The sequence below is a fragment of the Nasonia vitripennis genome (assembly GCF_009193385.2).
Source record: "Nasonia vitripennis strain AsymCx chromosome 2 unlocalized genomic scaffold, Nvit_psr_1.1 chr2_random0002, whole genome shotgun sequence".
Lineage (NCBI taxonomy): Eukaryota > Metazoa > Arthropoda > Insecta > Hymenoptera > Pteromalidae > Nasonia > Nasonia vitripennis.
The window spans coordinates 357,418-372,046 of record NW_022279608.1 but is presented as its reverse complement, the minus strand read 5'-3'; the positions used below and the strand labels follow the sequence as shown (position 1 = coordinate 372,046).

The window sequence follows — 14,629 nt, the reverse complement described above, 5'->3', positions numbered from 1 at the left end:
TAACAGTCAATGGTAAACCAAACATTGTATAAAAAAGTCACCCTATAACTTACTTATTACCACCTGTCTGTATTAAAGTTGGTTTTATTTCTGGATTGTTTAACCCGAATAAAGATAACGAAAGAATCTATTCAATAACCTATCATCTTTACATGGGTTACACTACTTATGGTTTATCATGGATAATGGCTATCAGGACACCAACTGTTAACTATATAAACAGTTGTCGATCTTTGTACCATGCACCATTCCCTGTCGACTGTTGTTAGCTGACAATGATGGTATCTAGACACTGCATAAAATCTATGCTGTAGAAATGCTATAAAACCACAATTTCTTTTAAATATACCAGTGTTGTAGAAGAAGGTGAGCAAAAGATACTAATTACAACAGAATAACTCGTATATTAATTTATTTGATTAAACTTTAATTACAGACAGAAATCATTAAACTACATATTATTACAATTTTTTGTATTTTAATAATAGGATAATTTTATTTTTATTTTTAATTTACATTATATGATAAAAAATGTGTATATTGTGAGATGATTTGTAGATCTATTATGAACAATTATTTATTGTACAATATAGAATATTATTCAAATGTTACTAATTTAATAACTTTGCAGAATCATAGTAATTGTACTGTCAATATTTCATAAACCATTTTATTTCTGAAGTATGGCATATCATCTTGAGTAAAATTAATTGTTTTATTTGAACAGATATATTCAGCAAACATACAAGAAAAAACTCCACAGTCACTACCATTCATCTGTTGTGGTATATCTTTTATACATTCAAAGGTCCAATCAAGAAAGTCAAAATGTTTCTTCTTTTTATCTATACTTTCTTCCTGTAAATATTGCTTTAACACCTGCAAACATTTATAATTCGGAGATCCCATGCTGTCAAAATATTGAATAGATCTTTTCCGAAAGTCTATTATAGACATGCACCAGTGAATTCCCAAATGAATTGGTATAACTATTATATCTTTGGCAAATATATCTACTTTTCTAGTCCATCGCTTTAAAGACGAATGTCCCCCAGAAATAAGTTTTGGGTAAAAGAATGTATTCATAGCATAAACATTAGGATATTTATCATTGTTACTTCGAGTCATTATTAAATTCATATAAAAATTGATTACTTCATCATTGAGCCAATTTAAACCAGCTAATGTTTGAATATCTTTTTTGGTTATTCTTAATCCAAATTTTTCTACTAAAACTTCATCTGTAGCACCTGATGATAAAGCAAGTTTTATGCGTTCTTTCATATCTAGAGTGAGTTGAGGTAGTTTTGATACCTCTTCAGGTAATCCTTCATCTAGAACAGCTTCACATAGACGCATTGAACGATTTAAATGATCTTCAAGAGCAGTTTCTCTACTCAACTGATTATGTTTTGATAAAATGTATGTTAGTTTTTTTAATTCTTCTGCTTCTTTATAACGCTGTTTTATGCGTTCATCATATTTTTCAGTTATTTGAGAAATAAAATTTTGTTTCATTACTTGTTTTGATGATAACTTGTCTCTTAATGTATTTGTTTTTATAACTTCTATTGGTGGACTTCGAATTATTGAATTTTGAGATTTACTGCATTCTTGATTCTGTTTTTTATATTCTTGTTCATGAGTTATATCACTTAGAGGTACACATTTTTGAGACTGAGATTTTAGATATTTGTGAGAATTATGAAAAGCCCAAGATTTATAAATGATTTTTGATTGAAAATTTGAAGACTTATCATATTTATTATCAAATAACTGCTGTTCTAAAAATTGTTTTTTATTAAGATTTCCTTGATGTACATTGCTACATATTTCTTTATCAATATTGTTTCTTTCAGAAGGTAAAAAATTTAGTAACATATCACTGTATTGTTTTTTTTCTGATAATCTATAAGTATTGTATAATGTAAATTGATTTGATTCTTTTTGTACCATAGAATTATCTATTTCAAAAGTACTTATATTAATTGGAGGTAAACTTAAATTTACAGCTTCCAACGAATCTAATTTCTTGTTATTTTGCATTTTAATTTTTAATTCTTGTGAATTTAAAGATGAATGATTCGATGAATTTAATTGTGTTTGGTTGATTTTAACATGGTTACTGGATACAAAATCACGACGACATTTTTTAGTAAGAATTTCATCGTCATTAATTTTGATAAGGGTTTCACTTGCTTTACGTTTTCGATTGCCTTCATCTGCTTTCCAAAATAATCGTTTGAGAAATTCAAAAATCATTTTCAAATGATCTGTATAATCTACACAATATACTTGATGTTAATAATGTACAAAATATGAAATAAGATAACTTTTAGTTTGTAAATTACTATGTAAGTTATTTCAACATACAAGTACTATAATAAATAATAAAACTGAAAGTTTGAATATAAGAATGTAGTATTAAACAAATTACAATTACTACAATTTAAATCTCTTTCTTTTTTAGAAGTTATCAGCTCCAGGCTATGTACCCATGGTAATTTAGATATATTTTCTTAATTTGTTTTATCGGGAGCCTTTATTTTTAATTTAAAATCAGTAGTTTTATATAATAAAGAATATCTATATGTAAAAGTACTTATTTATCCACATATTTCAACATACGTTTTATATTATTTTCATTTTTTAAGCTTTCTTTTATAAGTTATGGACATTCAGCTATGTATGAATAATATTATTAACGCTTTGATATAATTGATATAAATTCATATATAACATTTTCGTTTTAAATTCTAATCTAGTCTTTCCTATTGTTTTATTTTGTCCATATACATATTCATATTTTGTTATGAAGGTTAGCGACTTAAATGTAGCTGCATAAGTGGTATTAGGGTCGTTTCATCGTTCCCGACTGACAGCGGCACCGTTTTCGAGTTAAAAGCGTTTCATAATCCACGACACAACGGAACGCGTACTAAATGTCTAAATGTTTTGGCGCGTTTTCCTTTGGAGAAAAGAAAGTGGTGGAGTCGTGGAGGTAGGTTAGGGGCCTTGCAGCTAAAAAGGCATAGAGCACAACATACAAGATTTGCATTGGTTAGTATATCTATAGATATAACCCCGCTAAAAAAAAGTTAATAGAAGTTGATAGAAATCAACAGGGTCCGTAACCTCGAGGCTGTATGTCGTCTGTCGTCTGTCGTTGTCGCTGTCGATTTTTGTCTCTCATGTTTTGTCGCTGTCGCATTCCCACAAATATCGAGAGGCGAACGTCATGGCCCGAAATGCGACGGTCATAAATTTGGTAACAAGGCCGTTTCGACTGCAGAGTGGGAGTCGGGAGAGTGGAGTGCAGCAGACGGCGCGCATGAAATGCGCCTATGCCACTGGGAATTAAGCCGGAGTGCGCGAAATGTGGGACCCGGGAAATTCCGCTCTGGCATGCCACCGACATCGGCAACCTCTGCAACGGCTGCTTCGAGAAGGAGAGGGCTAAAGCAGCCTCTGCTACTGATACCCAAGCACCTTCTAGTGCTGCTAATAATAATAACAACAAAGAAAAGGAGCAGCAGGCAATTGATTTTGATTTTTTCATCATTTATATTATTATATTATTGCATGCATTTCAGGCTATGAAATCACCAGCTCATTACAACAGTTACAACTCAAAACCCTACAAATCGATTTTGAATTATATACTTTATTTCAGACATCACTGGCAAACGTCATAGCAAACACGTCCCAACAGTGTCCTGGAGGAAAATATCGCTATGTAAAACTTTCAGCAGCTATTTCTGGTATCAGTGATGTCAAAGATGCGATCACTATAGCCTCTAATGAACTGAAATTTGGCCGTCGAACAGTTATGTTTATGGATGAAATTCACAGATTCAACAAAACTCAGCAGGATACATTTTTACCTCACATTGAATCTGACACTATAATACTGATTGGAGCAACCACTGAAAATCCATCGTTCAGTTTGATTGCAGCCCTCTTAAGCCGATGCCGTGTCATAGTTTTAGAGAAATTGACAATTGAAAATCTAACTGAAATTTTAATAAGAGCTATTAAAGCTGCTGGTGGAGCTGTACATGATTTTGAAAAACCTCCGAATGCTTCCATCAACAACAATCAGGGCAAGTGATGACAATGCTGCCTTGTATTGGATGATGGCTGCTGGAAAATATCCTGTCTATATTGTTAGAAGACTGGTAAGGATGGCTACTGAAGACATTGGCTTAGAAGATCCAAAAGCCTTGGGTAATTAACATGATAATATGTAAAACTAGAGAATGTTGCAGTTTATCAAATTTTTTCGTGTATCGATTTTTCTTCAGGTGTGGCTATGCATACAATGCAGAGCTGTAAAATGCTAGGCATGCCTGAGTGTGATGTATTATTAGCTCAATGCGCAATATACTTAGCCAGAGCTCCAAAATCACGTCTCATGGAGGATTCTCTCAGGGCAGCACATCATGTTGTAGCAAACTACAAAGACGCACAGCTACCAGTTCCTCTGCACTTGAGGAATATCCCTACAAGTATTCTTGGTAAATCTCTTTGATAAAGAGCTATTATTATGAAAATCAATGAAATTACACATATAAATTATTGTAGGTAAAAAGGATACATCAATACTCCCTTACATGAGAGACAAAAATTGAAACTGAAAAAGCCAAGGAAATCAAGGAAAGGCATGGATAACAGAGAGCACATTCTACTTTACGTAATGGTGGTTCTTGGAGCGGATTCATCAGAGTTTAATTTGGACTCTAGTTCACATGGTATAGTCATTCTTTTTCATAAGATGCACCAAAGTGTTACCAAATCAAAACACTCTTATTAACTATGATTAGTCAAAACAAATTTGTACATGTAGCCTTCTCAAAGATGAAATAAACAAAACAAATGTGCAATTCACTTTTATTTTTATTGCTACGTATAACAGTTTTTATTATAAAATATGTTAAGATGCCATTATGAGAGGATCAGCGGTCATGAAACAGCAAAAACTTCCAGAAGACACTGAGAGAGAAGCCAAGCTTATCAAAATACGAGATTCTATGCAGAACCGGAGATCTAGGAGGACTCATCCATTGGAAAGAGGATGGACCAGTGCAAAAATGAGTGGCAGAAGTATCGGCCCACCAGATCCCGTAAACGATGGTACGGTTCATTTGTCAATGTCTTTTGAATATTTAAATTCATGTTTATGAGATGACACGTCTTTTGATCTCTGAAATTTCTACAGAGGTTTTTGAAGGCTTCGATCAAAAGTAATAGAGCACAAGATGGTAGATCATATGACAGGAAACTTGGGATGGAAAAGATCCTACAGCTCATTTGTCATCACTGGTAACAAGAATGGATTATGCGGTATTGCTTTGGGCAAGTCGGCTGAGGAAGAACAGCTTTGCGTTTGGGCAGAAACAGAGCTGGATTCAAATTAATGCATGTTCCACTGTACAAAAATCACACAGGTAATCAGTCATATTCCCTTCAAGTCTTGTCATTCAATTAATTCTTGAATTTACTGCTTTCAGTGTTTCATGACTTTTTCACTCAGTTTGGATCAATTAAACTGTTTGTTACAAAGAAATTAGAAGGCTATGGCCTGGTTTGCCACAGAGCTATCAAATGTGTTTGCGAAAAAATTTACTTTTTTACAAAGGCTCTTATTTTCAAGTTGGTGATATAGTATCAATGCAAGATATGGACGGAGGAGTCTACTATGCTGAAATCCGAGTTCTACTTACTGATCAGTATTGTGAGAAAAGCACAGCTGTTACTTGGCTCTTGCCTGCCACAGCTAGGTAACTACATTTAATCGACACAGTTTTCATCCTGATTTAACGCTTGATAGAATATTAAATAACGTGATAACTGAATCAAAGTATGCTTACTTTTATTCCTATTTTACAGTAGCATATTAAATATCATTTCATGATCCAATACATGTAATTCTATTTAATATGTTTGTCTCTTTCTAATATTATTAAACAATTTTAGATTATTTAAACGTAATACTCTCAAACATATGTATCTGTATATTGTTTTCATTAAATGTTTTTACAGTCCCCCTCCAGAGGATGGATTCAGTTCAGAAACATATATTATTGGACCTGGAGAAGACTTACCACGCAAGCAACAATATATATGGAATTTATTATGCACCCACCATCAGCCCTATTGAAAAACATCACTTGAGAATCAGGTGAGATCTCAAGTGATTCTCAAGTGATAATCATGCCAAATTGTCAAGTGATTCTCAAGTGATTCTCAAGTGATTCTCAAGTGATTATCAAGTTGAGTTTTACTAAAAATTTTAATTGTAAATGCATAATTCTGTAGAAAGAAAAAAGTTTTTGAATGTCATTAGATACGCTTAAGACGTTCGAATTATAATTTTTCCTAATGTTTGGTTTATATAAAGTTAAATAGAGTTACATGCGCTTTCAAAAATCAACGTCTATTTAAAAAAAATAAAGGGCAACCTTTATTTAAAGTTGAACATAAATTTTATTTACTGAAACAGTTTACCTATTGAGGTCGGGAATTCATGCATAATTAGTCGCGCGCGTAAACAAAGAAGAAATTTTTATAGGTTATGTCGTACATTATACTTTAGTAGCTAGAAGCAGACAATATAAACTAAACATAATTTGTAAAAACCTCCTTTTATGCAAATACTTATACTTTTAAAAAAATAAATTTTTATAGGAAAAATTAAACACATGATATTACATAAGTTAACGAAAGATAATTTATTTATTCGATACATGACTTAGCTTTTTTCTCATCTCTGATATGGAAACTAAGACTTTCTGTCGAATTCTTTATAAGAATATCTTTGTTATCGACATCGAGATGAGCGTAATACCTTGATTTATTTAAATAATCGTTGTATAAACCTATAAAACAAATGAAAATATTAATATTTATTTATATTTTTAGGTAAAAATATCTAATTTTGATCTATTTTTATTACTTAAATATAAATCTAATTTTCTAGGTGATAGTAGTTGAATTGGCTGTCCATTCAATTGCTTTTCTTTGGTCTTTGAGATATCCAAGCATCGATTGGCTAAGGTCTTTTTGGTCCATAAAACAGCTCCTAAATCTCTTAAAAACCTGGATTTTCTTTGGCGATTTATCATTCTCCAAGTTTTTTGACCCACATCGACATTTAATCCAAGATACACCTTATCATTTACTATCTCATACCTATCATGAGTTTCGTGAATTTCTATAATAATAAATATGCAAATATTACGTATTTTTATTATTTGAATATAAAGATTATATCTGTTAATCTGTTAACTTTACCTGATTGAACATCGTACCCTGCTTTAACATACTTTTTAAATAATTTTGGTTTGTATTCTCGAAGCATTGCGAAAGCGCTTTCTGCTGCTTCTGCAAAATATTTTAATTTTTAATTAATTTACTATAGGAAATTTTTTCACCTCACGAGGTGGTGTCCGCGAATTTGAAGCTCTAGAGCGAGCGGAAGATGCTCCAGAGAGTGCGGGAGATGGTGTCTCTGAACGAAGTACTCGAGGTGGCCTCCGCGAACGTGAAATCTGCGAACGTGACAGGGTCGATCGCGAAGGCGACGATCGATGGGGCGATCTACGTGGTGACCGATCATATGAATTCCCAGAATGTGAGCGACGTTGGAACTGTGACCTGGAACGTCCAGCGTCCTCACGAGGTGGTGTCCGCGAATTTGAAGCTCTAGAGCGAGCGGAAGGTGCTCCAGAAAGTGCGGGAGGTGCTTCAGAGATTGCGGGAGGTGCTCCAGAGAGTGCGGGAGGAGCTCCAGAGAGCACGGGAGATGGTGTCTCTGAACGAAGTACTCGAGGTAGCCTCTGTGAACGTGAAATCTGCGAACGTGACAGGCTCGATCGCGAAGGCGACGATCGATGGGGCGATCTACGTGGTGACCGTTCATATGAATTCCCAGAACGTGAGCGACGTTGGGACCGTGACCTGCAACGTCCAGCGTCCTCACGAGGTGGTGTGCGCAAATTTGAAGCTCTAGAGCGAGCGGAAGGTGCTCCAGAGAGTGCGAGAGATGTTGCAGAGAGTGCGGAAGGTGCTCCAGAGAGGGCGGGAGGTCCTGTCTCTGAAGTAGGTACTCGAGGTGGCGTCCGCGAAGGCGAAACCTTCGAATGAGACATGCGCGATTGCGATCGCAATCGTGAAGGCGATCTACGTGACCGTGCATGGAAATCCTCAGAACATGAGCGACCTTGTGACTGTGACCTTGAACGTCCAGCGTCTGCGAGACTCTGAAAATCCAAAGGATTTTCTTACTACTGAAGGAGAGGATTTATTAAAATTATCGGACTTTTGCTGCACAGATTTTTTTTGAGAGGTATGTGCTATCTCTGTCGGACAGGTCTTCGGTGTTGATGTAGAAAGTGGCATCTTAGGAGAGAATTCGTGGTTTTCATAATCCTTCATAGTATGATCTAAAAAAATATATATATATATATATATATGTATAAATTTATACACATATATACTAATGTGGCTTCGCCCCTTTGCTCGTTTCGCTTGCCAACCCCCATTTTAGTTTTTGTGGATTTTGTTTTTCATATTTTATTTACAAGATATATGTGACATTAAAATCACTTTTGGAATTATATCATTGACAGTTATAAGTTGTTAGAGAGTTTTCACAATGCTGGAGTATTTTTACATAGCATTAAAACAAAATAGTACATTATGCAACAAGGGACTAAAGTCGTAGATTATTCCTGTGTTGCATATAGAACTTTATTCACGACTGAACTGTGTAGCCACTTTGTTCCCTTGAAAAGTGGGAGTTACGTTTATACAAATCAAATTGTCAAATTTCTGAATTTAAATTTATCTTTTGTTTCCAAAATTCATTAATAATTATAAGATAAGCAATTGTTTATTTTTATTTTATTTTTTAAAACAATTTCGCGCATTTTGAGGGGAGGGGTTAAGTAACTTTATTTTTGCGAATGAGGGGAATAAAGTTACTTTATTCCCGCAAATGCTGGGGAAAAAATATGTGAAGGAATAAAAAGGTACTATAATCCCACTTTCCAGGATCTTTCTCTTCTTCAGAGAAATACTCATCTGCTGATAAATTTTTATACTCTTCTTGAAATTGTGAATCGGAGATCAGAGCTGCCTCTGAAGATTGCAAGCTGGTTGATTGTTCCACTTTAATCTGCTTTTTGGATTCTTCTAACGTTTCCTTCGTGATATTAGATGTATTTTCATTATTGTCTTGGCGTTTTTCAAGCTGATGTTTATATGTTGAGTACAAAGAAAGAGCTTTCGCTTGATAATCCATCAGGTGCAATCGTTCTTCTGTCGACAGGGTAGCGTGATGCTTCTTTGCAGTTGTCATCAAATGCTGCCAAGGCTGCAATAAAACTTTTTTAATTAATATAATTGCAATAATTTAATATTTAATAAAACTATTCATACATACCCTTGCCCATCCTGCAGAATCTTTTGCATTCCCTTTTTCGTTTAGAGATGGAGTCATGAAGATGATTAATTCGCTGTCTTCATGAAGATCATTTGTTTTTGACAGGTAATGCTTCTGCATTTTTTCAATTAAATAGAGTAGTTGAGAGTTTGTCGGTCTCACAGTACTCCTTCTGAAAAAAAATATAATAATAATGTTAATAATATAAGATAAATGATACACAATTTAAACTGAATAAAAAATAATTAATATATTAGAGAAAAATATTACTGCTTTTTGCGCGTCTCCATTATTTCCCGGAGTTTGTCCATATAGATCTAATACGTTCAAAGGGAAGCGGCAAAGTGAGATCCAGTCGCTCTATTAGGGAATCTGCGCCTAACCTAACCTTATATGTGCGTTCAGCGGTAGGTACACTGTTTATACTAAGTCCGTGGCGCGAATTGATCCGAAAAAAAGCTGACTGTCTCAAAAACAAAAGAAAGCCGAAAGTATTGTTTCGAATCCTTTTGTCTGTCGGTCATGGCGAAGGGAAAGATTCGATGGTCATACGCGTTATAAATTTGTACCGGAGCGAGGGATTTATAAACTTAATATTATTATTATAAAAGTTTCGCTAGAAGAATATTTCTTACTTACGTATCATCAGTATGATGATCCTCAAATCTTGGAAAACAGACATTAGCTGCATTTACCGAAACTAAAAATAAAAGAAAATAATAAGCATTTTAAAAATATATTATAGTACATTATAATATGATGTCTTATATGAAATATACATGCGCATACAAATTAATGTTTAGATTAAAATAACACCGGCATACAAAATAAAAAAAGATGTCTGTACAAAAAATCAGACCCATGTATCCTTATGTTTTTCGAGTCGCTGAATCCGAATCCGGGGTCAGTTTGGCCCGATCACGTCAATTTTTTTGAACCGTTTTTTCTCAGTTTGACCTTGAACTGACCTTGACCCTGACGTGATAGGGCCAAACTTACCCCGGATTCGGATTCAGCGACCTAAAAAACATACATATATGGCATTTTAATTTTTTTGAACCGTTTCTTCTTAATTTGACCTCCAACTGACCTTGACCCTGACGTGATGGGGCCAAACTGACACCGGATTCGAATTCAGCGACTCGAAAAAAATAAGGATACATGGGTCTGATTTTTTGTACAGACATCTTTTTTTATTTTGTGTGCCGGTGTAATTACTTGATGGTGCTTTGATGTGCGTAAATCCTAATTCTGCAGTTACTGCTACACCCATTCCATACTTTCCAAAAATATTAGTAATCTGTAAATCCTGCTCTGAAAGTACTTCTGTTGCTGGTGTATTATTGCCAGTTTTTTTGTACGAATGAAGGAATTTGCTAACTCTTTCTTTCGCTTGAAGTCTGAGTCCTACCCATGTCTGGAAATCTATATATATATATATATATATATATATATATATATATATATATATATATATATATATATATATATATATATATATATATATATATATATATATATATATATATATATATTATATATATATATATATATATATATATATATATATATATATATATATATATATATATATATATATATATATATATATATATATATATATATATACATAAATAAATTGAACGTTAAAAGTGTTACTGTAGAAGTAGAAAATACCGAATAATTGACTAAATGATACATGAAATGAAACGTTTAATTCACAGAACCGAAGAAATCCACTGAGAGTTCCGAGAGGCACACGTGCGTTCGGTGTCTATACCGGAAAAGAGAGCGAATTTGCATATCGCGTCTACTTAACCCTTTTGATTTATACTCACTTGATCACGTGTCTATAACGATACATTTCGATCATTGAAAGCGCGCCTAACTTGAATATATACTTAAAAAATTTATATTAATCTTAAGATTTACCCATCTTGGCTTACTTTTATCCATTGGGCTTAGCTTTTAAGTGCAGGTCCAATTGCATTCAATTTCAATGTGAGATGCTTCCACATGTCATTGAATTTTTTATTTCCACTCGGTCCAAGTTTAGTTATTTGTCGTCTTGCAAAAAATGTGTGGGTTTGCATGTAGGTTATTAAATACATTTTCTGAGCTTCTCCTATTGTTTCTCTAAAAATAGTTGTATATAATCAAACGAGATTATTTTTGGATTAATTTTGCTGCGTGTAATTGATATTTATACTACCTTCTTTTAGAGTTAACTGCATATCTTTTTGGAGGCATGGTAATTTTTTAACAATAAATGAAGTGTACTATATAATTACTAATTAGCTGTTTTTGATATGAAAGCATCGTAACGGCTCCGCGTGTGCCTCTATAGCAAGCAGCCAGATGGGTAATTATCCGTGTAACAACACGTTAAAAATCCTCGAGGCAGATCCTCTGCTCGACACCACATATCGGGCGAAGGTCGGCTTTTGGCACGCGAAGAGATTGCGCCAACTGTGAAAATTTTTTAAAATAAAAGCAGGCGGGGTTGCAGCGGACACACACATGAGATTTTCAGCATCTGCATACCTACATAGATAATAACACAACATGCACCACTTTTTGTTTAGTCGTCTCCCTCCTCTTTCTCGCTGCGATAGTCAGAGCGGCATACGTCTTGTATTCCCACGACGAGAAACTATACGGATTTGAAATAAATTCGGAAACGTTACATGTAATGGATATTTTTATTATTGATTGATTACATTATTATACGCATTCATATCTCTTTTAATATTTTATATTTCTTGGGCTGCAGCTGCATACCTCTCATCGTTTTCATCTTCCTCCTCGTCCGCGTTAACATCTTCTTGCACCTGATTTTTGTGGGTGCAATACGGAGCCAGAAATTTAAGCTCGTCAAACACATCTTGTTGTTCTGGGCTCAACGAATTCATGTTAAACACGTACTTTCCATGCACGGTTGAAAATTTCCTTTTTATGTGCTGCCATTGATTATTAACAGTAGCAGCTGTAACACAAATAATAATGATATATTATTAGTATTATATTTCCAGTAACAAGACATTTTTATTTTTAAAGAGAATAACTACGCGTAATAACAAATACACACCTGTTATGTTGGTCCAGCCTGGGGTGTACCGCTGATTAAGCTCTTGAGACAATTTCTCAAAAAATTGTCTCTTTAGAGATTGATCTCCATAATTATACGCATCCTTATTAAACATATATCGAGTGCAGCGAACTTTCTCGATAATCGCTAAGTCTGGTTGAGTAAAAAAATTCCTTTCGAACGTGAAGTCCATGATTGTTAATATATATAAAGAAATTATATAAATTTAATACTGCAGATGTGCACGTTATTGTCCGAGATATGATATGGTACTAACTTTTAAGCTGTTGATGGCGCTCTTAATAAAATATTGAATAAATCGCTAAATCGTCCCGAAATAGGAATATCCCGGAATAGCGAAATTGGAGCGCGTACATAATACAGTGGTGTGTGTGTGTCCCTCAATACAATAGTTATATATACTTACAGTCGTATACAGAGAAACACAGAGAGAGAGAGAGAGAGAGAGAGAGAGAGAGAGAGAGAGAGAGAGAGAGAGAGAGAGAGAGAGAGAGAGAGAGAGAGAGATTAGATTAGATTAGATTAATTGCTCTTTATTTTTGTACATTTTGTTGTACATATAACAAATTATAGTATATTATAAAAAGAATAAAAATTTTGTGTAAGGGTGCTAGTGCGTGTGAAGAGTGTGTAATGGAATGAAGTGAAATGAGATGAATGAGAATGTGTGTATGTTTGTGCGATGTTTATGTGTTTTCCAAATTAAAGAAATAATTTTTGGCTGCTTGTTTGAAGTGTGATATGGATAGTGTGTCGCGAAGTTGAGATGGAAGGCTGTTCCAGAGGTAGGAGGCGCTGATGAAAAATGAATTCCTCAGCGTCTCCGTCTTGAAGGACGGGATGTCCAGTGGAGTCACCTCGCCCCTGACAGGCCTGAGTGCGACGTGGAAGTCAAAATAGGCTAGTAGATAAGCTGGTATTGAGGTGTTGAAAATTTTTCTAAGAAAACAGGCCATGAAGTACTTCCTACGTCCGGCGGTGGTGAGCCATTGCAACTCACGCCTGTAAGGGGAGATGTGCTCGTCCCTCTTTACACCATAGATGTATCGGATTCCCGTATTGACAAGCCTCTGCAGTTTTAAGTCAAGCTCTTGAGTCAGGTCGCAGTAAACAAGTGAGCAGTAGTCGATGAGGGGAAATAGGAGTGCTTGCACCAAATGTTGGCGCAACCTGAGGCTAGTGCTCTTCCGAAAGAAATATAGCCGATACATTAAAGAGTGAGCACGTTTACAAGTTTGTGTAACGTGCTCTTTCCACGTAAGTTTTGAGTCAAGCACCAGCCCCAGGTTGCGCACAGATGATTCAAAGTTGACCTGGGCCCCCCCTATATTTATATAGGTGTTAGCAGTAGAAGGTAGAGCATTGATATAGTAGGGTGAGCCCAGGACGATCGCCTTAGTCTTACTAACATTCAGCTTAAGTCTGTTTAGTGCTGCCCAGCCCATTATCCTCTCGGCGTTAGCACTCATCTTGTCAGAACAGGAATCGAGCTCCTCAAGGGGGCATTGACAGTAGATTTGCAGATCATCCGCGTAGACTAGATGGGATACATCTGAGTCAAGGCAGAGGCCAATGTCATTGATGTATAACGCGAACAATAAGGGGCCCAAGACTGACCCCTGTGGGACACCGGTGTTTAGTGGTAGGAATGTAGAGAGTTCGTTGTTGTCACCAATGACGGCCTGTTCTCTACCAGAAAGGTAAGATGCAAGCCAGCGGATAACCTGCTTGGAGAAGCCGAAGGAGGGTAGCTTTCTGAGTAGCCTGACGTGACACACTGTATCAAACGCCTTGCTAAAATCAAAAAGAAGCAGAAGGGTGACCTTCTTCCTGTCCATTCCAAGCCTGACATCATCAGTCAGCTTAATCAAGCCGGACTGCGTGCTGTGGCCAGTGCGAAAACCAGTTTGGAAACTATCAAGATAGAGTCTAGTTTCAAGGTATTCAGAGATTTGATTGTGCACCAGCCACTCCAGCGCCTTGGATAGAAAGCAAAGTAGGGAAATCGGTCGGTAGTCAGTTACAGCTGTAGGAGAGTTGATCTTGTTTAATGCTCTTACGAGCGATGATTTCCA

The 14,629-nt window shown here is 35.2% G+C and overlaps 3 protein-coding genes and 1 pseudogene across 3 annotated transcripts; 1 reads left to right on the top strand and 3 right to left on the bottom strand.

Moving 5' to 3' along the window:
* Positions 1-395: 395 nt before the first annotated feature.
* LOC100114930 (sentrin-specific protease 1) lies at positions 396-2,872 on the bottom strand. Its single transcript, XM_032601481.1, has 2 exons — positions 2,629-2,872; positions 396-2,282 (listed from the first exon to the last, which is right to left on the bottom strand). The coding sequence occupies exon 2, from the start codon at positions 2,260-2,262 to the stop codon at positions 634-636; it is 1,629 nt and encodes a 542-aa protein (XP_032457372.1). The 5' UTR covers positions 2,263-2,282; positions 2,629-2,872; the 3' UTR covers positions 396-633.
* Positions 2,873-3,344: 472 nt separating this feature from the next.
* LOC103315539 lies at positions 3,345-6,321 on the top strand (annotated as a pseudogene).
* A 386-nt stretch (positions 6,322-6,707) lies between these two features.
* LOC116416241 lies at positions 6,708-10,864 on the bottom strand. Its single transcript, XM_031923931.1, has 6 exons — positions 10,664-10,864; positions 10,085-10,145; positions 9,446-9,617; positions 7,294-9,376; positions 6,956-7,213; positions 6,708-6,878 (listed from the first exon to the last, which is right to left on the bottom strand). The coding sequence occupies exons 1-4, from the start codon at positions 10,716-10,718 to the stop codon at positions 8,987-8,989; spliced, it is 678 nt and encodes a 225-aa protein (XP_031779791.1). The 5' UTR covers positions 10,719-10,864; the 3' UTR covers positions 6,708-6,878; positions 6,956-7,213; positions 7,294-8,986.
* Positions 10,865-11,105: 241 nt separating this feature from the next.
* Positions 11,106-12,977, bottom strand: LOC116416242. The gene is made up of 4 exons (XM_031923932.1): positions 12,534-12,977; positions 12,227-12,431; positions 11,658-12,098; positions 11,106-11,581 (listed from the first exon to the last, which is right to left on the bottom strand). The coding sequence occupies exons 1-3, from the start codon at positions 12,724-12,726 to the stop codon at positions 11,990-11,992; spliced, it is 507 nt and encodes a 168-aa protein (XP_031779792.1). The 5' UTR covers positions 12,727-12,977; the 3' UTR covers positions 11,106-11,581; positions 11,658-11,989.
* Positions 12,978-14,629: the final 1,652 nt, after the last annotated feature.

Bases quoted from the DNA above. Each gene is read 5' to 3' on its own strand.
- LOC100114930 (XM_032601481.1), bottom strand. From the start codon at position 2,262: ATGATTTTTGAATTTCTCAAACGATTATTTTGGAAAGCAGATGAAGGC.
- LOC116416241 (XM_031923931.1), bottom strand. From the start codon at position 10,718: ATGGGTGTAGCAGTAACTGCAGAATTAGGATTTACGCACATCAAAGCA. The intron at 9,618-10,084 runs GTAAGTAAGAAA...ATTTTTTTTCAG, and splicing joins GATCATCATACTGATGATAC to AAGGAGTACTGTGAGACCGA. The intron at 9,377-9,445 runs GTATGTATGAAT...GTTTTATTGCAG, and splicing joins ATTCTGCAGGATGGGCAAGG to CCTTGGCAGCATTTGATGAC.
- LOC116416242 (XM_031923932.1), bottom strand. From the start codon at position 12,726: ATGGACTTCACGTTCGAAAGGAATTTTTTTACTCAACCAGACTTAGCG. The intron at 12,432-12,533 runs GTGTGTATTTGT...TTTGTGTTACAG, and splicing joins AGGCTGGACCAACATAACAG to CTGCTACTGTTAATAATCAA. The intron at 12,099-12,226 runs GTATGCAGCTGC...AAATCCGTATAG, and splicing joins GAAGATGAAAACGATGAGAG to TTTCTCGTCGTGGGAATACA.